Source organism: Marmota flaviventris, chromosome 13 (assembly GCF_047511675.1).
Source record: "Marmota flaviventris isolate mMarFla1 chromosome 13, mMarFla1.hap1, whole genome shotgun sequence".
NCBI classification, from domain to species: domain Eukaryota; kingdom Metazoa; phylum Chordata; class Mammalia; order Rodentia; family Sciuridae; genus Marmota; species Marmota flaviventris.
The window spans coordinates 41749539-41774901 of NC_092510.1; the positions used below are offsets into that span (position 1 = coordinate 41749539).

The 25363-nt window shown below is 35.8% G+C and overlaps 2 protein-coding genes and 1 pseudogene across 6 annotated transcripts in view; 1 reads left to right on the top strand and 2 right to left on the bottom strand.

The window, feature by feature from the left end:
- Positions 1-438: 438 nt before the first annotated feature.
- Positions 439-5073, bottom strand: Ranbp6 (RAN binding protein 6). Of its 2 annotated transcripts, XM_027943104.2 has the most exons (2): positions 4922-5073; positions 3655-3806 (listed from the first exon to the last, which is right to left on the bottom strand). In XM_027943104.2, the coding sequence occupies exons 1-2, from the start codon at positions 5055-5057 to the stop codon at positions 3736-3738; spliced, it is 207 nt and encodes a 68-aa protein (XP_027798905.2). In that variant the 5' UTR covers positions 5058-5073; the 3' UTR covers positions 3655-3735. The 2 variants fall into 2 exon arrangements, with proteins under 2 accessions (XP_027798904.1, XP_027798905.2); XM_027943103.3 differs by having other exon boundaries at positions 439-5073.
- Positions 5074-5151: 78 nt separating this feature from the next.
- Il33 (interleukin 33) overlaps positions 5152-25363 on the top strand; it is a 201441-nt gene continuing 181229 nt past the window's right edge. For 3 of the 4 annotated variants that reach the window (XM_071600623.1, XM_071600628.1, XM_071600625.1), the window contains exons 1-2: positions 5152-5238; positions 8286-8486. The gene's annotated coding sequence lies outside the window, so the exon portion shown is untranslated. The remainder of the gene's footprint in view (positions 5239-8285; positions 8487-25363) is intronic. The other variant, XM_071600626.1, reaches the window with a different exon arrangement.
- LOC114098865 (lupus La protein pseudogene) lies at positions 11369-18477 on the bottom strand (annotated as a pseudogene).

Below are 25363 nucleotides of genomic sequence, written 5' to 3' on the forward strand. Positions count from 1 at the left end.
ATTTTTTGGTACTGGGATTAAACCCAGGGGTACTTAACCACTGAGCCCTATCCCCAGCCCTTTTTATATTTTATTTAGAGACAGGGTCTTTCTAAGTTGCTTAGGTCCTTAATAAGTTACTGAGGTTGGCTTTGAACTCATGATCCTCCTGCTTCAGCTTCCTGAGTTGCCGGGATTACAGGTGTGCACCACAACACTGGCTTTATTTAAATTAAATTATGACCATACTAAATGTAATGTCTTTAACTTTTTCCCCTCCCCTCATTAATAAGTAATTGTATGGAATAGAGAGGAACTGTATGTGTAAGACAACTTTATATATCTGTCTAGAGTGGCCTAGATTGCTTGTCCATCTGAATTGGTAGGGAATAAACTGGGAAAATTCCAATATAAAAGGAATTCCAAGGTATTAAAAAAAAGAAAACAAAAAACACAGTATAAGTACAAACAAGGGCAGTAACAGTGATGATTTATTGAGCGCTTACTAGGTCCTAAATATTTGCTAAACACTTTACACACACAGTACTCACAATAGCCCCAGGAAATCACAATAAATGTATTTGTTTTTAAGTTTTGGATTGAAAATTTGTTGAATAGAAAGCTTTTTTTTTCTACCCTACAAAAGCTCAACATTAAAGACTGACATTCCAATTAATATAATTAACCCTAGATTTATACAACTGTTTTATTATAATACACACATACTGATAAATGACCAGTCTCAAAACTGTTTTCTTTTTAATGTTTAAAGATAAAACTAAGTTGTTTTGCTTTCATAACAGAACATCCTTCAGTGCTACTAAAAGAATCTGTTAGGGATATTTGAAATAGAAATCTATTTAAGCCCCATTTTGAATCCAGGCTTCTCTTCTTATTGGGCTGCTTTGCAGGGGGGAAAATGTAATACATACACAAAGCAATACTCTATTGAAACACATAACACTGACAGACTCCCATAAATATTGATTACTATTTGTCAAATACTATTAGAATATTACATATTACCAATGTTAGATGTACCAGGACTCCCTTTTCTGTAACCATGATTCTTGGAGTTCTGGATAACTTTAAAAAATGCAAACCATGTTAGTTAGGAGATTTAAAAGTTCTCATAACTTTCAGCAGAACACTTTGGGAACTAGAATATTGGTATGTCCTGCCCAATTCTCAACATTATTTAAAAAGTTCACATACATTATAGAGAAAACTTCCACATCCATTGCAATATCTTAAAACTCTTGCTTAGTTCCAGCAAACTACCATTACATAAAAACCAGGAGTATTATCAAGGAGGAATAAGCCTGTCACTATATCTATCATCCTCGATTCCAAAGATGTTTGTCCTGGAAATTCTCCTAGCTTATCTTTGTAAGCTCTTACCATCTTGTGACAATCACCATGACATCTTGGCACCAAGTATAGCAATTGCCCAGCATCATTAGTTCAGACAAATAGTAACAATCTCTATACTTCACACAAATAGGGAAAAGGTGACAAACATTCTAAGACAACTGGAAGCATAGGTTATCACCAAGGTCTATGTTTAAGAGATAAAACATGCAAGGTGAACAGAAGGCTTGAACATTAACTATAATCTTGGAGATACATGGAGAAGAAATATAAACTGCTTAGCAGAGAGAGAAGTTTTCTCATCTTATAACGGAATTCACTCACAACATTTATTTATAGTTACTTTTATGATAGATAGATAGATGATATGTAAGTAATATTAAAGTGCTTCAAGCAAAATTTAGCAATTCCTGTAAGGCTTCCTGCTGTTCATTATCAAGTTGCGATATACATTCCAACCATAATTCTTCAGATGTTTGTACCTGACGAACAACATTAGCAAGGCGTTTGGCACAAGGATCTTCATAGCTAATAGTCTCATTAATTTTTCCTTCTGCAATTATACTAATTATTTTGGGGAGATTAGAATTATTTGGACCAACTACAACTGGGTGGTTACTTTCAATTAAGTCACAGAGAAAACTCAAAGTCTGAATCGCTTCCTCTTTATCTTCATGCAGTGGAAGCCATGATAACCAGTGTGGAAGAACTTCATCTACATTTACACAGTTAGGCTTAAACTTCAAAATCTTCCCTATTGCTGAGATACAGTTCTCTGTCGCAATGACATTTTTTTTAGTTTTGGAATTTGCACACTTAATAACTTTTACCAGTAGTGGAACAGCTTCTGAACATAGAGAACGATAATCATCTCCACCAAACTGTGCCATAACACCCAGGCCATAAGCAGCAGCTTGCCTGACTTCAGGGTTGTTATCTCGCATATTTAGTAGCATTGGCCACCGAAAATATTCTACATATTTAAATGAGGTTGGGCTGCAGTGCTCTATGATATCATCAAATATGCATAATCCCCACTGTCTGTCTGGCCATGGTCTACTTGAACATATTAGATTTACAATTAATGGAAGTAGCTGTTCAAACCATGGTAAAATCTTTTCTTTATAAGTACTAAATAATGAGTGCAAAATATCTGATACTTTGGTCAGAATATAAACATCACATTCATCCTCATCTTGCAGAGACATCTCAACCTGTTGGTCATAGTTTTCTTCTTGTCTTTTAACCTGTCGTAATTCTTGGTTTTTAAAATGTCCTTCAAGTTTTGCTTTCAGTATTCCTCCCAGTTCTTCCAAGTGTTCATCATTGAGGCAACCATCTCCCATTACCTCAATGGACTTTGCAAAAGAATTCATTATTTCTGAGAGTACATCAGTATCAGGTTCAGTTCCTATAGCCTTGATTAAGGGGTCACATATGAACTGCCACATCTGTGAAAGATACTCTGGACCACGAATTCTTGAACATTCCAGGAGAAAAGGCATGGACTCTGCAGCTGCCACTCGAACATTGTCATGGAAATAAAATTTCAGTAAGGGAACCATTAATTTCACAACTTGTTCTGTATACTCCACAAATCCTTCTCTTAACTCCTTAGCATAGTAAACCAACATCTGGCAAGCAGTTGCTTTTGCTTCAAGTCCTGAAGTTTTAATTCCAAAACTTTGCTGGTCTCCAAGATTTACAAATTGCCATCCATCATCATCACTCATATTCTCTACATCTTGTGTGTCTAAGAGAGCGACATCAGGTTTAGCTGAAGCAGTCTTAATAAGAGGCTCAATAACCAGTGGAAGGTACTGTTGGAAATCTTTTCCAAGAATTTTACACATTCTAGCCCAAGCTGAAACCATGTAAGAGGTCTGAGGGTCATCATCTTCCATATTATTCAAGTCTGATTGTGTCTTCAACAATAGCTGCATCACATTTGATGCATCTTGCATAAATTTTTCCTTCCCAACAGCAAGACCAACATGGCTAATGCACTCAATAGTTTTTCCTCTCAGAAGCTTGAGTTCCTTCTGAACAGCAAGCTCAACAATATGCTTTAGTGAGGGCATAAATATGTCATAATATGGAATAAATTTTTCTTCTATTGTATCTGCAACTGAGGCAATGGTTGTCACAAGCTGTTCCAAGGCCAACTTAGTTCCATTCCGAATCAATTCTTGAAGTTTAATCACCAAGATAGAATGTAGATTTTTCACCATACTATCCAAATAGAGAACTAGCAATGACTTGGGGCAATCTTCAATAAAAATAATAAGAGCAGAAGCTGCATGAGATTGTACACGCTGATTACCTTGATTTTCCATCGTACGCAACAAAGCTGCAATCACTGTTTCATGGAATTTCTTTTGGAAACTAGGTGCAAAATCTGTAGCCATTTGTCCAAGTGTAGTACAGGCTGCAGCCCTCACCCTTGGATGAGGATCCTGAAGAAAAAGTAAAACAGAGTTAACAGTTTCATCTAGAATTGGTTCCATTTGCTGATGGCAACCTTCTCCAATGGCAGATAAGGCCATTAATCCAGCATGTCGATATTTCCAGTCAGGGCTCTGAAGCATTTGCATAATATGCTCCTTGGTCATTGGTAAAACAACTTTTCCACCAAGCCCACAAGCCAGTCTGTCTAGAGCACTCTCAGCAGCAACTGCATTGCTGTCAAAATCATCTTCTTCCATTTCATCAGCATTTACCCAGTCCTCATCATCCTGTAGATCAACCATCATTGCTAATATATGAGGAACTGCCTGTGCAATAATATTTGTATGTTTTTTCAACATTGGAGTTGCAGTTTCAGACAAGGTCACTATCACTTCAAGGGCCAGCTGGCGTTGCAGGTTACTAAGTCTAGAATCTCCACATAACTTCAGGCTCAACTGTAGAGTATCTTCTAAATAAGGACCCAAATACTTAGGTACTGTATCAGCAATCTCAACAAGGGATTCTAGCACTGAATCATCATCCTGGTAGCATGAATCATTGACAGCTTGTAAGATTCCAGGAAGCAAGTCTGCAAAGTCTTTGAAAAGAGCAATATTATTCTCATTAGCAAGTACAAATGCAGCTGCAGCTCTAGCAGATAATGTCCTGATTGCTGGATGTTCTTGATCTTGAATACACTGGTCCAACAACCTTTTGATGATATCCAAATCGTGCCGATCTTGGTTCCCAAAAATTCCAGGAAAGTGCCAGAAGACGTGAAGTGCAACTTCCCACAGAACCACATTTTTAGAGTAGATCGAATCAATAAGGAACTTCAGACCTTCTGGCCAATGGTTAGTGCCATCCTCATCTATCAAATTCCTGGCCAGCACCGCAAAAATATCACAGAGCTTTTTCCTCATGCTAGCATGTGTTTCTAACTTAACAGCCAGTATCAGTTCAATCTTGACATCTCTCTGAACATCAGAAGGCAGATTTGGGTAGACCTCCTCAAACCCAGAGGACAAAAGCCGGCGTAGCAGTGCGGCAGCCATTTGTCTCACCTCATAACCTGCTCTTCTATTTCTGACGGCATCTAAGAGGAATGTAGTCTTACACAGACCTGGGATATTTTCATAGATTTCCTCTGCTTGCCTCCGCACCATGCAGCTTGGATTGATCAGGTTCTTCAGAAGCTGGTAGAACTCTTGCTTTTCCGACACGATCGCCGGCACCCCTGCAGACCCGGCCGCCGCCATCGCGCCCTGTCAAAGCTACGGCTACCGGGAAGGAGGGATGGGGTCTGTGGCTCCAAGCAGTGACGTAAAAGAAGCGCCAGCAGGGATGGGCGGGGGCGCTTCTCCCTCACTGGCCTGGGCGCTCTTGGAGCTTTTGGAGGAAGGCAAGACTTGGTTTCACAGAGGTGAAAGCAGGGTTCAGGTAAAGGGCATCCTTCATTTGTTTTCTGATCTGGTAAAAGTGCACCTTCGGGGATGGGGGAGAAGGAAGAGAAAGAAGAAAATGACACTATTGATTATATTGGAATGGGATTAAGAGTGATTTTTAAATTTGTAAACTATATTGGTGTTACCCTGAAAATTCTAAAATAAGTACATCTTTAGAACATGCTAAGAAGCTAATCACGAAAGACCACATACAGTATGAGTCCATGTAAATGAAAGGTCTTGAGTAAGCAAATCTGTACAGACAGACATTAGTGGTTGCTATAAAGCTGGGAGGAGGGAAGAACGGAGCATGACTGCTGTCAGATGGGGAGTTTCTTTGTGAGTGATGAAAGTGTTCGATCATTGTGATAATGGTTGCACAATTCTGTAATTATACTAAAATTATATAAGAGTCGTGCAATTAAATTGGTGAATTTTATGGTATATGAATACTAACGAAGTCGTTTACAAAATAATGATGGGTAGAAGAATGACAATAATGATTTCTGTTCCACTACCACATCTAATGCAGTCGAAAGTATTGCTCAACGTTGATTGTGTACCAGAATTACTTGGCTTGTGAACTGTAATAAAGAATGGGAGAGACAAATGAGTAAAGTATGGTGGAAAGTGATCTGGACTGATAATCAGAACACTTGAACCCTGGTCTTTTCTCTAAATTAATTTTGTTTTCTTATCATGCCACTCAAGATTTTCCTTACATGGTGTCTAAACTGTAACATTAAGGGGTTCAGTGATTAGAATCCCAACTACACTTCAGTAGGAAGCTGCAGAGGTTACTTCAAGAAACAAATGTCCCTGAGACTGTTTCTTTAATGCAGGCAGATGTGTCAATTGAAAGCACAATGATCGGCTTAACAAAAATCAGGTTGTACTGTGTATTAGAAGGTAGCCACACTCATTTTGAACCTTATACAAATTTAGAAGGTTGGAAGGATAGGTATAATACTAATTTTAGATAAGAAGTGGAAACTCAGGGAGGTTAGGGGATTTGCCTATGATGATACATCTGAGTTTCAACTTCACATCTTTGGAAAGTGACACCAATGCTCTATAGTGCTTCCCATACTGCTCCAAGTTTTACAACGTCATTAAAGGCCCTGAATTAATGCAAAGTCTGTCCTAAACTTCTCCAAATAGGCTTAATTTTAATTTTGTAAATTGCTGCTACATGTACACACAAAAATAGAAAAATTATTGTTCTCACATTAATCAGATGTTAGATGAAGTAGGTAGTCTCATAAACTACTTTGTGATGTAGTTCTCATTCTGTAGACTGCATCAAAATCACTTGGGATACTTATTAAAATATAGACATTAGAGCCCAACATCTAGACTACCAAATCAAAATTTTTGGGACTTCAATGCAAGCACATTGGTTTTCTAGAATACCCAAATTTGAGAACCATTGATGAGATCTATTCTGGTTCTGATTCCAAGATCTTGACAACAGTACTGTATTAGCATGTTGCCACATTCATAGTAAACCTTACATAGATTTATAATGTTGGTAAACTATGTATAATACTAATTTAGATGAGATATTTCTCACTTTTTAATTTTATTGCTCCTTAAAAAAAGCTTACCTTAAATCCTTTGAATTTGCTGTTTTAGAAAATATTAATTAATTTTTGTGAGAAAAAAGGATTCTCTTAACACTACATCCATCAACATATTATGGATTTATTAAAAATCACAATGAGATGTCACCATAGGTGCACCACAATATTTTTAATGAAAATATATGATAATACCAATATAGATGTGGGACAATAGGGAACTCAAGTTATATTTTTGTTAGGAGTTTAGATGTTAGTACAAGAACTTTGGGAAAATGTTTGAAAATTGTTGTGTGCAAACCTTCATTGAGGGTATACTCAAGCATGCTGCTGGATGCCAGGGGTAGAGATTGCACACATGAGAAAGCTCATGAGAGATAGTGTCCCATAGTGTAGGGATCACTGTGGTAATAAGTCTACCAAGGAACCCATGGAATAGTGGAGGCAGCTAATGTACTCTGGATGTGGAGGAGGTCAGGTAAAGCTTTCCAGAAGAGGTGATCAGAGGTGATTTTTGAATAGAATGAATCTTCATTTGTCAAGAAAGAAGGTTGGTTTAAGTAGAGAAAACAACATATTGAAATGAAAAGGACTTAGAGCATAGAGTGGTCAGGGATCTGTCATGTTTCAGTATTTCTGGAGCATTGTGTATGGGACTTGAGAGATCCTGGGTATGACACAGGAGGCAGCAATGGGGAAGATATGAAATTAAATGGAGACCAGATCATCATGAAAGGTATTCTACTCCATACAAAGAAATTTGGAGTTTTTCTAAAGGTAACAAGGAGCCATTTAAGGATTTTAACCAGGGACTATGAAATGAAAAAAACAAAACTTTTAGAAAGATTACTTTGATAGGAATATAAAAACTAAAGTGTGAAGACTGGCGACATTTAGAAGGCCAATAACCTAGTTCAGTTACTATTGAAAGTCTAAACTGTAGCAGTAATGGAGGAAAAGAAGGGGAGAACTGGAGATTTTTTAAGTGTTATCAATATTATGGCATGGGGAACCCAAGAGATCTCCCAAGTTTTGGCCTGGGTATCTGGTTGGAGGTGTCTCTATTCACCTCTTTACATACCTCTAAAAGAATAAAAAAGGAGTGTTAATGGAGATCAAAAGACTACGAACCCTTCTGGAGGAAAAAGAGGTTTCCCCAAGGTGAATCCCAGGACCCATATATTTTGTTCTTTTGTTGCTCCCACATGCTACAGTAGTACTTATAATTTCAACAGTAGGAGCTAAACTGAATCCACTTTAGGAAAACTATTTATGATCCTTTACTTTAGAACACAAATTTTGTATTGTATTTTCCTAAGGAATAATAGCATTGAACACATTTTGATGTGCTTTGTTTGCCATTTGTATACCTTTTTGGTTTAAAATCTTGTTTCCTTTTTAGATTGAACATTTCTATTTACTTTTCTGAATTGTCATTCCCCCTTTCCACCCCCTTTCTTAGACTGTACATAATACCCAAGATTTCAAGACTGGACTTGCAGATTTGGTTAGAGTTGAAAAACTTTATTAAATTTTGTGATTAATACTGGCTTTGTTTGCACTGGTGGAGAGATCATCTCAAGAATGTTTCTACAAGGTGGCTCAATAATAGACAATCAAGGTGTTAATTTATTAACAGTTCATCAAGCAGGGAAAGTTCAAGGTAAGTTGCAAATTTTTTCCAAGAGCTGAGAGATTTGGAGTCAAATGAGAAGGATTGAATTAATTTGAACATACCTGACATTTTTACAAGGATAATCCAGAACAACTATCAAAAAAAAAAAAAAAAAACCAGAAAACAAAACAAAACAAAATGACATAAAACACAAAAGCTTCAGCTGTCATAATATGATAAAATTTGAAAATTTGAATATCAAAAAGAATAACACCTGTAATAGATTAAAACATTAAATATATAAGCAAAAGTGATGATTTTCTAATATTAAAAAAGCCACTAATTCATTGATCACCTTTGGAGGTTGCTAAGACATCAACTCTGAAAATGGCCAAAATTTTATAAGGGAATGTTCTTTTTTATAGAATTCCAACTAAAAAATGCATAAAGAAAGCTAAAATCAGAAAACTGCTGTGCTATAACCCTGAATGAAATAATGAAGCTAGGTAACTGTAAACAATGGACGTTAAAACCAGTAAGTGAAACATTGATTGGGAATGTTTAGAGGGATTACTCTAAAATTACTGATTGATTTTCATATTAGTAAAAATGGGATTAAACCAGAAGTTTCATGTTCTCTTTTAGCTCTACACCCATACTTTCTATGATCTGTTCTCTGATGCTAAGATTAGCCTCTGGAAACAAAATTCTCCTTTCACAGCTAGGTCTGTGTTAAGTTCCACCAATAGGAAGCAATAAAGATTGGAAATAAAAAAAAGGAAAGAAAAGGGATTGATCCTTGTTCTTTCTGTTCTTCTCTAAGTTGTCTCAACAGTGGCCCTTCTTTCTGGGGACAGCAGCTTCCTGCCTCATGCAGCACTGTGAAAACCCCAACTACAGCCCCTGTCTCTAGAGGTACCTGCAGTGGTCTTGGTATACCTTTTCCTCAGATTTCACCCACAACCCTGGGAAGCCCCTCCTCTGAGCTCAAAAGGGACAGTTTCATTTTATTCCCTCAGCTTTAGGGGTGATAGCAGATCCTGCAGTTACCATCTTTTGCTTACATTTGCATTAGTGTTATTTACTCTTTTTTGCTTTCTCACGCTCATATAAATCGAGTCTCCCCTTGAAATAAGTCATGTGGTTTCTGTTTTCCCACTGGACCATGACTCATGTATCAAGAATTAAGTGATGGGGCTGGGGATGTGGCTCAAGCGGTAGTGCGCTCTCCTGGCATGCGTGCGGCCCGGGTTCGATCCTCAGCACCACATACAAACAAAGATGTTGTGTCCACCGAAAACTAAAAAATAAATATTAAAATTCTCTCTCTCTCTCTCTCTCTCTCTAAAAAAAAAAAAAAAAAAGAATTAAGTGATGAAATAGGACTAGCACAACCTATGAAGTATTTTTATTTTATTGAGGTACAATTTATATGTAATAAAATTCACCAATTGCAAGTATATAATTAGATGAATCATGAGTATAAGCATATATAGGTCATTTTCAATTCTAAAAAAAGTTCCCTTGGGTTCTTCAGTAGATAGTCTTCCTTCCCTCCCCTGGCTCCAGGCAACCACTAATTTCTATTGGTACAGCTTTATCTTTTCTAGAATTTCATGTAAATGGAAGCATTCAATATGTGGCTTTTTGTATCTGGCTTTTTTTTACTTAGCACAAGCTCAGACATTCATCCATGTTGGTGTATGATTGTCCCTTCATATTCGTATGTCATGTGAATATACCACAATTTATTTATGTACTCAGCAATTAATAGACATTTGGGTTGTCCCCAGTTTTAAGCTGTTATAAATAAATCTCCTATGAACATATGAGCAGAACTTTTTGTGTGAAAGTATATTTTCATTTCTCTTGATAAAAACCTAGGAGTAGAATGGCTTGGTCATATGTTAGGTAGGTTTGTAAGAAGCTGCCAAATGCTTCCCAAAGTGGTTGTACTATTTTTCATTTTTCACTCCTACACAGCAATGTAGAGGAGTGCCAATTGCTCTACATCCTTGACAATACTTGATATCCTTGATTTTAATTGGTCTAGGGAGTAAATTGTGGTATCTGATTATGTTTTTCATTTGTATTTTCTTAAGGAATAATAGCATTGAACACATTTTGATGTGCTTTATTTGCCATTTGTATACCTTTAGGGATGTACATATTTAAATATTTTTTCCCACAAAAATTTAGCTTTTTTGTCCTTTTACTATTGAATTTTAAGAGTGCCAAATATATTCTGGATACAAGTCCTTTAGTGGATATATATTTTCAAATAGTTTTTTCCTTTTCTAGATCAATCTTTTGAAGATTAAAAAGATTTTAATTATAACGTTCAGTTTGTCAGTTTTTTATTACAGGGTTTGTGCTTTTTATGTCCTATTTAAATATCCTTACCCAACTCAAGGTCACAAAGATTTTGTCCAATATTTTCTTCTGTAAGTTTTATGGTTTGGGTTTTGCATTTAGATCTATAATCAATTTCAAGTTGATATCTATATGTGGTGTGAAGTGTGGATTAAGATTCATTTCATTTTTTTGCTCCTTTTGTTTTGTTACTTTGTACTATACATTCTGTTATTACAAAGGCAATTTAGTGGAAGAATCTTTTTTTTTGATATTTGAATCCTCTGAACACAAACAGAACTATACATTAAAAAACAAACAAACAAACAAAAAACAAAAACAAAAAAAACCCCTTACTTGGAAAACAGGAAAACAGTAAAGTTAAACAACAAAAATTTTTTCCTTTACTATTGGTGGAGACACTGAATTGAACAAAGCCCTTAACTGCCTTGTTCAACTGAATTGGCCCTAATTTGGTTTTCTTTTTAAAAGATTCCAAAGACAAAACACAGTTTAAAACCTAGCTAAGATGAATTTAAACGTTTTTTCCCCTAAACTACTGGTTGAGTACCAGTAGTTTAGCACCATTTTCTGTTTACTGTTGCAGGCTTTTCTTTGTCTTTTTCTTTTCTTGCTCTTCTCACTGGTCCAGCTGTATCATTTTCATCATGTTAATTATCACTATCAAATTTCGTTTTTCTTGCCCTGAAACTCTGCTTTACCTTTAGCAGACCCAGGCTGGGCAGCTTTATTTCCTTTTTTTTTTTTTTTTTCCCTTTAAATCTGTAACCTCTTGATTTCCATTTGTTTAGGGGTTCTGTTGGTCTTCTATGATATTTTTTCAAAGCTGCTTTTCTCACCTCTCTAGTACTTTCCAAGTCACTTCTTTGTTCCTTAATTGTAGATTACCATTGTTTGCATCTTTGGCTTTATCCTGTGCTTCCTTAGTCCTTCCTTCCTTCCTTCCTTCCTTTCTTTTTTTAATTAGTTGCTCAAGACCTTAGTTTTTTCTTTAAAGAGAAAAATTCCATTTTTTGCTTCTCTGACAAAGTCTATCCATTTTATTTCACCATGATGTGAGAAAAGGATGTTCAATTTTCTCTGCAGGTCTGATCATCTAAATCAATCGAAAATTTCAGCAAGCATCCAATCTTTTCTTCTAGAGATTTCATTTCAGCATCTTCTGCTAAGTATTGTTTTTTTCCTTGCTCTTGTTTAGCTCTTAACTTAGCTTCCACTTTGTTTTGCTTACTTTCTTCATTTTTTTGAAAAGTAATCTTCCTTAAAAACTATTAGCAGATCTATATTTTTGTACTTTTGGCTAGGGATCTCTATAAACTTCTTAGCAGATCAGTGCTATCAACCAGCAAATATTGAGCCCTTAACTGCTTTGTTCAATGTTCTTCTTATCAGAATATTTAGTACTTAACCTTTATCTTTTAGCCATTCTTTTAATGTCACCAAGGGTTGTGTCGTTTGGGAAGCCTTTAATATAAACAATTTTTGCATAATATTTATTCTCATCTGTCACAACTGGGAGGGATTTGCTTAGAGATCTTCTGATTTTAGTTTTGTCTTCACTGATTTCCATGAGTTCTGCCTTAAATTTGCTTAATGCTTCTACTTTTACATTAAAGTCTGCTGTTTGATGGTTTAATCTCAATTTGATGACAGATTTTGGTCTCCAGAGCAGCAATTTTCAGCCACTGTAGCTATCTTTAAGGTCCAGTACCAAGACTCCACAGGCTCACTAACAAGACAAAATGTCTCCACTTTGCAGCACCACGAGTTGGGCTACTCACTCCAAGATTGATTTCTTTTTGCTTATACATTTGCTGTTGTTCCACTTTTTACTCACTGAATTACCATGGATCCTTCCTTGAATATCAGCTAACTCTGTGTGTGTGTGTGTGTGTGTGTGTGTGTGTGTGTGTGTATGTGTGTATTTCTATTTCTAAACCTCTGTCCTGTTCCAGTAATCTGTTTGTCCTTACTCCAATACCATACTGCCTTGATTTCCTCAGCTTTATACTAAATCTTGAACCCAAATGATTTTAACTTTCACTATTTTACTTCTTTTTGAAAATGGCCCAGTTTCTCTGTGCAACTCCTAGAAGAAAACATAGTGTCAACACTGCAGCATATAAGCACACGAAATGACTTTTTCAATAGGACAACTAAAACCTAGGAAATAATGGCAAAAGTTAATAAATGCAATGACATCAAATTAAAAAGTTTTTGTACAGCAAAGGAAACAAGAAATGAAAAGAGAACCCGCAGAATGGAAGAAAATCTTTTCTAGCTACTCTTCTGACAAAAGATTAATATCTAGAATTTATAAAGAACTCCAAAAACTTATTTTTAAATTTATTTATTTACTCTAATTTGTTATACATGACAGCAGAATGCATTTCATTTCTTAGTACATATAAAGCACAAATTTTCATGTCTCTGGTTGTTCACAAAGTAGAGTCACAGCATTTGTGTATTCATACATGTACTTAGGGTAATGATGTTTATATCATTCCACCATCTTTCCTATCCCCATGCTCCCTCCCTTCCTCTCCCTCCACTTTGCCCTATGTAAAGTTCTCCATTCCTCCCATGCTCCACCCCCGCCCCCCCCCCCCCCCCCCCCCCGCCATCCCCATTATGGATCAGCATCCACTTATCAGGCAAAACATTTGGCCTTTGGTTTTGGGGGGATTGACTTACTTCACTTAGTATAATGTTCTCCAACTCCATCCATTTACCTGCAAATTCCGTGATTTTATTCTCATTTAATGCTGAGTAATATTCCATTGTGTATATATACCACAGTTTCTTTAAACATTCATCTACTGAAGACTGTCTAGGTTGGTTCCACAATTTAGCTCTTGTAAATTGTGCTGCTGTAAATATTGATGTGGCTGTATCACTGCAGTATACTATTTTTAAAGTCCTTTGGGTATAAACCAGGGAGTGGGATAGCTGGGTCAAATGGTAGTTCCATTCCAAGTTTTCCAAGGAATGTCCATACTGCTTTTCATATTAGCTGCACCAATTTTGCAGTCCCACCAGCAATGTATGACTGACTATGCCTTTTCCCCCACATCCTCGCCAACACTTATTATTTGTATTCTTAATAGCTGCCATTCTGACTGGAATGAGATGAAATCTTAGAGTAGTTTTGATTTGCATTTCTCTAATCTAGTGAGAGAGATGTTGAATGTTTTTTTAGATATTTGTTGATTGTATATCATATTCTGAGAAGTGTCTGTTCAGTTCCTTGGCCCATTTATGGTTGGGTCATTTTTTGTTTGTTTGTTTTTGTTTTTTGGTCTTAAGTTTTTTGAGTTCTTTATATATCCTAGAGATTAGTGCTCTATCTGACGTGCATGTGGTAAAAAATTTTCTTCCATTCTGTAGGCTCTCTATTTGCCTCACTGATTGTTTCTTTTGCTGAGAATAAGCTTTTCAGTTTGAATCAATCCCTTTATTGATTCTTGATTTTATTTCTTGTGCTATAGGAGAAATAAAATTATTATTCTATTTCTTATTAAGGAAGTCGGGGCTTAATCTGTCAAGATGAAGATTTTGGCCTACTTTTTCTTCTGTTAGGCTCAGGTGCATGGTGAGAGATAGGGGCTTCTTTCATTTTGCTGCATAAGGATTTCCAGTTTTCCCAGCACCATTTATTAAAGAGGCCATCTTTTCTCCAATATATGTTTTTGACATCTTTGTCTATTAGGAGATAACTGTATTTATGTGGGTTTGACTCTGTGTCTTCTGTTCTGAACCATTGGTCTACAAGCCTGTTTTGGTGCCACTACCATGCCATTTTTGTTACTATTGCTCTGTAGTATAGTTTAAGGTCTGGTATAGTGATGCCACCTGCTTTACTCTTTTTGCTAAAGATTGCTTTAGCTATTCTGGATCTCTTATTTTTCCAGATGAATTTCATGATTGCTTTTTCTATTTCTATGAGGAATGTCATTGGGATTTTGATTGGGATTGCATTAAATCTGTATAGTGCTTTTGGTAGTATAGTCATTTTGACAATATTAATTCTGCCTATCCAAGAATAAGAAAGATCTTTCCATCTTCTAAGGTCTTCTTTAATTTCTTTCTTTAGTGTTCTGTAGTTTTTGTTGTAGAGGTCTTTCACCTCTTTCATTAAGTTGATTCCCCAATTTTTTTTTTTTTGAGGCTATTGTAAACAGGGTGGTTTTCCTAATTTCTCTTTCAGAGAATTTTTCACTGATGTACAGAAATGCCTTTGATTTTGGTGTGTTGCTTTTATATACTGCTACTTTGCTGAATTCACTTATTAGTTCTAGAAGTTTTTTGGTAGAATTTTTTGGATCCTCTAGGTTTAGAATCATATTGTTGGCAAATAGTGATAGTTTAGTTCTTCTTTTCCTATCCATATCCCTTTAATTTCTTTCATCTAATTGCTCTGGCTAGAGTTTCAAGAACTATGTTAAATAGAACTGGTGAATTGGGCATCCCTGTCTTGTTCCAGTTTTTAGAGAGAATGCTTTCAATTTTTCTCCATTTAGAATGATGTTGACCTGAGCCTTAGTATAGATAACATTTACAATGTTGAGATATGTTCCAGTTATCCCTAATTTTTCTAGTGTTTTGAACATTAAGGGGTGCTGTAGTTTGTTGAACTGTTTTTCTGCATCTATTGTGATGATCATATGATTCTTATCTTTAAGTCTATAGATGTGATGAATTACATATATTGTTTCTGTATATTGAGCCAACCCCAGGATGAACCCTACTTGATTGTGGTGTACTATCTTTTTAATATGTTTTTGTATTCATATTCAATTTGCCAGGATTTCATTGAGAATTTTTGCATCTATGTTCATTAGAGATATTGGTCTGAAGTTTTCTTTCTTTGATGTGGTCTTTGCCTGGTTTTGGGATCAGGGTGATATTGGCCTCATAGAATGAGTTTGGAAGTGTTCCCTCTTTTTCTATTTCATGAATTAATTTGAGGAGTATTGATATTAGTTCTTCTTTGAAGATCTTGTAGAACTGTGTATCTGTCTGGTCCTGGGCTTTTCTTGATTGGTAGGCTTCTGATGACATCTTCTATTTCATTACTTGAAACTGATCTGTTTAACTTGTGTATATCATCCTGATTCAGTTTGGACAAATCATATGACTCAAGAAATTTGTCAATGCCTTCAATATTTTCTATTTTATTGGACTATAAATTTTCAAAATAGTTTCTAATTATCTTCTGTATTTCTGTAGTGTCCGTCCTGATATTTCCTTTTCCATCATGGATGTTAGTAATTTGAGGAAATCAAATACAAAAACATATCAATATCTCTCTCCTTCTCTTAATTAGTATGGCTAAGGGTTTATCAATTTTATTTATTTTTTTCAAAGAACCAACTTTTTGTTTTCTCAATTTTTTCAGTTGTTTCTTTTTTTCCAATTTCATTAATTTTACTCTGATTTTAATTATTTCTTCTGCTGCTTTTGGTGTTGATTCGTTCTTTTTTTCTAGGGCTTGGAGATGTAATGTTAGGTCATTTATTTGTTGACTTTTTTCTTTTTTTAAGGAATGAATTCAATGCAATGAACTTTCTTCTTTTTCAGTAGCATATTATTTAGTCTACAGGTGTTAGAGTAGCTTCTATTTTTATTTTATCATTGATTTATAATTTTATCCCATTTTGATCTGATAGAATGCAGGGTAGTATCTCTACTTTTTTGTATTTGTTAAGAAAGAGTTGCTTTGTGGCATAATATATGGTCTATTTTAGAGAAGGATCCATGTGCTGCTGAGAAGAAAGTGTATTCACTCGTTGATAGATGAAATATTCTATGTATGTCAGTAAAGTCTAAGTTATTGATTGTATTATTGAGTTCTATAGTTTCTTTGTTTAGCTTTTGTTTGGAAGATCTATCCAGTGGTGAAAGAGGTGTGTTAAAGTCACCCAGAATTATTGTGTTGGTCTGTTTGGCTCTTGAACTTGAGTTTGTTTGATGAATGTAGATGCTCCATTGTTTGGGCCATATATATTTACACTTGTTATGTCTTGTTGATGTATGTTTCCCTTAAGCAGTATGAAATGTCCTTCTTTATTCCTTTTAATTAACTTTGGATTGAAGTCTACTTTATTTGATATGAGGATGGAAACTCCTGCATGTTTCCACAGTCCATGTGAGTGGTATGTTTTTTCCCCAACCTTTCACCTTCAGTTTGTGGATGTCTTTTCCTATGAGATGAATCTCTTGAAGGCAGCATATTGTTGGATCTTTTGGTTTTTAAATCCAGTTTTCCAGTCTATGCCTTTTGCCTGGTGAGTTTAGGCCATTCATATTCAGGAATATTATTGAGACATGATTTGTATTTCCTGTCATTTTTGTTTATTTTTGGTATTTAACTTGACTTGTTTTCTCTTTTGATTCCTTTTTCCTTTAGTGTAATACCTCCTTTTGCTGATTTTCATTGTTGTTTTTCATTTTCTCCTCATGGAATATTTTGCTGAGGATGTTCTGTAGTGCAGGCTTTCTGGTTGTAAATTCTTTTAACTTTTGTTTATTATGGAAGGTCTTTATTTCATTATCAAATATAAAGCTTAATTTTTCTGGACATAAGAATCTTGGTTGGCATCCATTTTCTTTCAGAGTTTGGTATATGTTGTTCCATTATCGCCTGGCTTTGAGGGTCTGGGTTGAAAAATCTACTGAGATCTTAATTGTTTTCCCCCTATATGTGATCTGATTCCTTTCTCTTATGGCTTTTAAAATTCTTATTCTGTATGCTAGGCATTTTCATTATAATGTGTCTTGGTGTAGATCTGTTGTAAATTTGTATATTTGGTGTCCTGTAAGCCTCTTGTATTTGATTTTCCAATTCATTCTTCATGGTTGGGAAATTTTCAGATATTTTTCATTGAAGAGATTGTGCATTCCTTTGGTTTGAATCTCTAGGCCTTCCTCTATCCCAATAAATCTTAGATTTGGTCTTTTGATGTTATCCCATAATTCTTGGATATTCTGTTCATGATTTCTTACCATTTTCACTGTGTGGTCAACTTTATTTTAAAGATTGTATATTTTGTCTTCATTATTTGACGTTCTATCTTCCAATTGATCTTGTCTGTTGGTGATGCTTTCTATTTTTTTTTAATTTTGTTTACTGTTTCCTTCATTTCTGGATTTCTGATTTTTTTCCCAGAATATCTATTACCTTCTTGAAGTAGTCTTTTGCTACCTGTATTTGCTCCCTTATTTCTTTCTTGTTGTGATCAGTGGTTGCCTGTATTTGCTCACTTATTTCTTTGTTGGAATGATCATTTTTTGCCTGTATTTGCTCATTTATATTGTTCTTTAACTCATAGATCATTTTAATTATGTACATTCTGAACTCCTTCTCTGAAATTTTATCAACTGCACTGTCCATGAATTCTATTACTGTATTATCTCAGTTTGTTTGGGACACTTTCCTCCCTTGATTTTCCTGTTGTCTATGTGTCTTCCTTTCTTGCAGTGCAGATATGAGGTATTACAGTTTCTACTCTATAATATTATAGTGTCCCTGCAGATTACCTGTACCTCACCTTGTTGTTGGGCTTCTGGACCCCAGCTGGTGTCCCATGATAAATGCTCCTGCAACTAAAGGTGGTGGTGGCAATAGCGGAATTAACTCAAGATAGCAATGGGGGTGTCCCAACATAGATGCAACTGCTTTCAGAGATGGGACTGAAAGGGTGGGCCTTTCAATGGCTTTGGACTGACTATTCTGAGATGCAGCTGCCTTCAGGCCCTATCTGTGTCCCAAGATGTAGGCTACTGTATGGGGATGGCTATGGTAATGGCTACACGGTCCAAAGATGGAGGTGGGGTGGGCAGGGTTCTGTGTGGGTCTGCTGGTGGGTGGGTGGGTGTGGTCTGGGGCCGGAGTCTACGTTCCAGCCAGTTTCCTGGGCAGTCCTGGAGAATGTGGCTCGTGGTTAAGCACCTATGGGTTTAATCCCTGGTTAAAAAAAAAAAAAAATAGGCATGGAACTGCCATATGACCCAGCTATACCACTCCTTGGAATTTATCCTAAAGAATTAAAGTCATCATACTATAGCAATATATGCATACCCATGTTTACAGTAGCACAATTAACAATAGCCACACTATGGAAGCAGTCTAGGTGTCTAACATATGAATGGATAAAAAGAATGTGGTAAATATATATATATAGACAGACACACATAATGGAGTTTTCCTCAGCATAAAGTAAAGTGAAATTATGTCATTTGCAGGAAAATTGATGGAACTTGAGGACAGTACGTTAAGCAAAATATATATGACTCTCATATATGGGAGCTAGCAAGGGAAAAGGAAAAGAAAACTGGGGCGACCCATGAAAATCAAATGGAAATCAGCAGAATAAAGGAAAGGGACCAGTGGGAGGAAGAGGAAAGGGAAAGGAGAAATACTAGGGAATTATATTTGTCAAATTGTAGTTATATTACATGCATATACAAATATGTAACAATGAATCCCACCATTGTGTACCACTATAATGCACCAATAAAAAAAAATGTGGGAAAAAATAAAATTGCCCATTTTCTCATCCAAAAAGGGAAGGACATTTGTTATAGAATTAAAGACATGAGAGACATAAAATTTGCATCCCTCATGTCATTCCCATTGAAATGTAAACTTGGAAAATGTCTACTAAAGATATTCATTGTTCATTTTTTATTCATTCTAATAATGCCTCTTTTTGTTATGATCTCATCTCAAAAAAGTTTCTAACTTTGATTTTAAAAATGGGAAACATCTGTAACCTAATATATTAACTCAACTGTTTATTTTCTAGCTTTATTATGAAGAATAATTATTAAATAAAATACCCCAAAATCATGAATACTATAATTCTTAGTGCTTTCTAGATTGAAAGAAATTTAATATAGTTTGAACTAGTCAAAAGTCCATAAAGTTTGTGAAATTTGTCTATAGTAACTTTTTACAATCTATACTGTGTGTTGGAAAATTAAATACTAAGTTAGGTAAAACTAAAAACAAATTTCCTCTCTTCAATGTAAACATATTGATTCAGAATAATATATCAACTTTTCCACCATATCTAGATCTTTCTCAAAAACTAGGTGAAGAGAAAGATATTCCTAACATTTGAGGCTACAACTAGAAGCAGCATGTGTTTTACTTAAAACTGCTTTGTGAATACAGTGTTCCAATTGCTGAATTTTCAAGTTTTTTCATATGGAATTATTTTCTAAGTCTTCCACTTCATTCATTTGTTCAGCAAGTATTGAGTACCCACTATGTGCTAGGCACTTTCCTAGGGCATTGGGGATAGCAGGCTGAGTAAAACAGACAAGAAGGCCTAGTCTCATAAAGTTTACAATCTAGTCTGGAACTCCTTAGCTCATGTCAGGAAGACCAATCATATTTAACTAGTGGTATTGTGTATTTCCCAGTATATTATCTCTTATCCCCATGTGTATGGGAAGAACAGTAGTAAAACACTGTTATTGTCTTTAGGAATTGCATGGCTATATGTCTGAGATGATAGATATGTCAATTACTCCTATCTGATCACTACACATTGTATGCTTGTATTGAACTGACTGCCACAGTACAGAAAGGATTGGGGAGAGGTTCATGAAAATTGAAGGGCGATCAGTAGGGAAGAGGAGATGGACAAGAGGGAGAGAAAAGGGGGGGAAAGGGCAAATACCAGGGAATGAATTTGGCCAAATTATATTGTTATATCATGTGCATGTATGAATAAATAACAATGAATTCCTCCATCATGTCTAATTATAATGTACCAGTAAAATATAAAAAATTGCCACACTGCATCCATAAATATATAAAATTACTATGTGTCATTTAAAAATATATTAAAAGGAGAATGGCATGGCAATCATTCTGAATTTCCAAAGTTGAATAAGAATATAATAAATTGGAAGGAACAAAAAACTCCCTATGTGAGTACTCAGCTGAAATCTTCTCCAGATGGTTGAGATATTTATATACTATGTGAAGCTATTTATTGACTTAATTCTCATGCTAAATGAATATAGGGATAAATTTAAAACATTTTTTAAAAACCTTAGATTAAATACCTGTCTCAGAAGAAAGTTATAGTAGTGATGGAGGATATCAACCACCCAGATGTTTGATGTTCACTTTGTTCCCCTAAAATGAGAATGTTTTGGTGCCTACTTACCAGGGATAGAAAGTGCTTAATACAAGCAATGCTCAGGGGTAGGGGTGGTGCAAAATGAGAAAACCACTCTAACCAATGAAAAATTATATAGCCACAAATTTTAAAAAGACACTCAGAAAAATTATAACAAAGAAGATATATTAAACTACATTATAAATATAAAGCATCTTTTTGTAATGATAATAATGTTAGGTTTCAAAATTAAAATATATCTGATTGAGTAGAACTACTGTTTTGAACAATTTCTCGTGTGACAGACAAAATATAAATTACAAAAAGAATCTGTCCAATTGAGTAGTATACTTGGTGAAAATATCTTCTAAGATGCCAAGACATTTTATCTGCATCTTCACCTGCTTTAGGAAATAATTCTGACTTTCTAGGTAAGTTCAAGAAGTTCTATCTCCAGCAAGAAGTAATAAAAATGATGAGATAATAACAAATATCCACTGAATTAGAATTCCTATTAGTGTAAAAACTGGCATTCGTGTATTGATCTGTTTTGCAGTCATTGTATCATATGTTGATTTATTATTATGATTTTACTTTTAAAATATTGCTAAAGAGACCAGGTGTGTGGTAGTGCAACCCTGTAATCTCAGTTTCTTGGGAGGCTGATGCATGAGGATTGAAAGTTCAAGGTCAGTCTGGGTGACATAGTGAGATGCTGTCTCAAAAAAATAAAAAAAGACTCGAAATGTAGCTCAGCAGTAGAGCACCTCTGGGTTCAAACCCCAGTACTGCCCCCCCCCCCCCCCCGGCCCAAAAAAGTCGAAAATCTGATGTATTAGAATTATGGAGAGCATAACTGGTAAAACTTAGAACATAGTAATCAGCTGTCCTGTTTTGCCCAGAACCAAGGTTTCTTGAAATGGAAGACTGTCAGTCCTGGGACAGTCCCAGGTAAAGAGGAACAGTTGATTCCTGCAAATTTCAATTAGTTTTTTTTAAAAAAAATATGGTTTGTAAAAAGATATTAATTATAGAGAGATCCAAGATGGTGAAATAGAGGAGGTCGCGTTCCTGGCAGCTCCATGGTGTGAAACCAATAGAGCATACAGGTAGCTTCTCTGCAAAGTGGGTGAACAAAACAAAAAGGGAGGGGGACTTTACTGGAACTTAAAACTGGACACCCAATGCAGACCAGGTACATACATAGGAGGTTGGATATAATAAAATAAGGAAAAAATCCCCAATAGCACAGCTGCTGCCAGAGCCAGGCCAGAAATCCTAGCCAGAGGGGTCCCTCCATGAGCATAGTAGAGGGATAGGGAATTAAAGGAACCCACATTCTGGGGAGGCCTGAGGCGTGTCTTGGTACTGAGTGTTTAGATACTAAGGATATTGCCCAAAAACCTGAAGGACTTACTGCAAGATTTCCATGTGTGTGGGGAAAGAAGCCACCATCTCCCCAGGCAGCATTGGAGGACAAAGGAAGGAATCATTTTGCAGCTTTGGGTGGGTGGGTGGGTTGGGGGCACGGTAATGGAGAAAGCAGATTCCTGGCAAAACCGAGTTTGGCCTGAAATACTGGCCCAGTAAACAGATGCTGCACGACACAGTATGTACTTAAGTGACCAGAAGAAAATCACATGTGGGAAGAGATTTATACAGGGGACAACTGGTCCTGGAAACCACCCGACTCTTCCCATCCCCTGCTGGGAGAGATGTTTCTGAAAAGGTGGAGGTGGGAGAAATTGTCTGGAGACTGAACCAGAGGCCAGTCAGAAACATCTCTCCCAATAGGTCCTGCAAGTAGACTGGAGTGGGAAGGGAGATACCTGGCATAGAATCTTACAGTGTGGACCAGCAAGTACTGGCTGCTGAAACTGTGCTAATTTCAAATCTCCAGACCAATTAGCATTCAGCCAAGAGCCTGGAGCCTGCCTAAACCTAAACTCTGCCTCCAGGAAACTCCAACTACAGGATGACCTCTCTCACTCCAGTAATCCATAAAATGGAGTATCACCCTCCAGAAGACCCCACCTGAAACTGCTAAGAAGAGAAGCTGAGAATATTTTGAACTCCACTAGAAAGAATGCTTCAACTTTTAATCAAGATTTTTTTTTTCTTTTCTTTTTTAAAATTCTTTTTCACTGGGCTGGGGATGTGGCTCAAGCGGTAGCGCGCTTGCCTGGCATGCGTGCGGCCCGGGTTCGATCCTCAGCACCACGTACAAAGATGTTGTGTCCGCCGAAAACTAAAAAATAAATATTAAAAAAAAATTCTTTTTCACTGTTTAATTGTGACCTTAATGGTACGTGGACGTTTATACATTTTCTTATTTTTTTCCTTCTTATCTCTAGGATTTTTGAAGGCACTTATTTTACATGGATTAGTTTTTTTGTGTGTGTGTGAAGTAGGATGTTTGATTAGTATATTTTAGTTTTGTTTTGTATTCTTTTATTTATTTTTTTCTGATGGAATATATTTTTATTAATTTTTTAATTTGTTTTACTTAGTTTTACATGACAGTAGAATGCATTTATGCACTTTGATATATCATACATAGATGGGATATAATTTCTCATTTTTCTGAGTATACATGTCATAGAATCATATTGGTCATGCAGTCATACACACATACATACACACACACACACACACACACACACACACACACATAGTAATAATGTCTGTTTCATTCATCTTTTCTATCCCCTTCCCTCCTCTCTCTTTACTTCCCTCTACCTAATCTAAGGTAATGCTATTCTCTAGTGGCCTCTGCCTTATTGTTAATTAGCATCTGCATATTAGAGAAAACATTCGACTTTTGTTTTTTTGGGATTGGCTTATTTTGCTTAGCATGTTATTCTCCAACTCCATCAATTTACTGGCAAATGCCATAATTTCTATCTTTAAAGCTGAGTAATATTCCATTGAGTATATATACTACATTTTCTTTACCCATTCATCTATTGAAGGACACCTTGGTTGGTTCCATAGTTTAGCTATTGTGAATTGAGCTGTTCTAAACATTGATGTGGCTGTATTACTGTAATATGTTGATTTTAAGTCCTTTGGGTATAAACCGAGGAGTGGGATAGCTGGGTCAAATGGTAGTTCCATTCTAACTTTTCTGAGGCTTTTCATACTGGTTGCACCAATTTGCAGTCCCACTAGCAATGCATGAATGTACCTTTTCTCCCACATCCTTGCTAACATTTATTGTTGCCTGTATTCTTTTTTTTTAATATTTATTTTTTAGTTGTAATTGGACACAATATCTTTATTTTATTTATTTATTTTTATGTAGTGCTGAGGATCAAACCCAGGGCCTCACACATGCTAAGTGAGTGCTCTATTGCTGAACCACAACCCCAGCCCCTTGCCTATATTCTTGATGATTGCCATTCTGACAGGAGTGAGATGAAATCTTGATGTTGAACGCTTTTTCATATATTTGTTGATTGATTGTATTTCTTCTTCTGTGAAGTGTCTGTTCAGTTCTTTAGCCCATTTATTAATTAGGTTATTTATTTTTTTTTGGTGTTAAGTTTTTTGAGTTCTTTGTATATCCTAGAGATTAATGCTTTATCAGAGGTGCATGTGGTAAAGATTTTCTCCCAATCTATAGGCTCTCTCCTCACATTATTGATTGTTTCCTTTGCTGAGAAGAAGCTATACTATAGAGCTATAGTAACAGAAACAAACTTATAGACCAATGGTACAGAATAGAGGACACAGAGACAAACCCACATAAATATGGTTATGTCATACTAGACAAAGGTGCCATAAACATTCACTGGAGAAAAGATAGTTTCTTCAACAAATGGTGATGGCAAAACTGGAAATCTATATGTACCAAAATGAAATTAAACCTCTATCTCTCACCCTGCACAAAAATCAACTCAAAGTAGATCAAAGACTTAGGCACTAGAACTGAGACCCTGTGCCTAATAGAAAAAAAAAAACAGGCCCAAATCTTCACCATGTCAGCCTAGGTATGTCAGCCTAGGATCTGAATTCCTTAACAAGACTCCTAAAGTGCAAAAAGTAAAATCAAGAATCAATAAATGGGATGTATCATTTTATTTTTATTTTTAATTAAAAAACTTTTACTTTATATATTTTTTTCTCCTACCTGTTTCCCTTGATTCTCTCTTCTGCTAACAGCCAATCTCTATTATTCTCTTTCACTCTTCCTTTAATCTTTTACTTCTGTCTTCTCTCCTCTTTCTTCATAATCTTCACATCCTATATCACTTTCTCCCTGTCCACTGTTTGAAAATGCAAATCCAGGGTTAGGTTTGTAGCTCAGTGGCAGAGCACTCCCATAGAACTTGTGAGGCACTGGGTATGATCCTCAGTACTACATAACAATAAATAAATAAAATGTACTGTGTCCATTTAAACTAAAAAAGAATC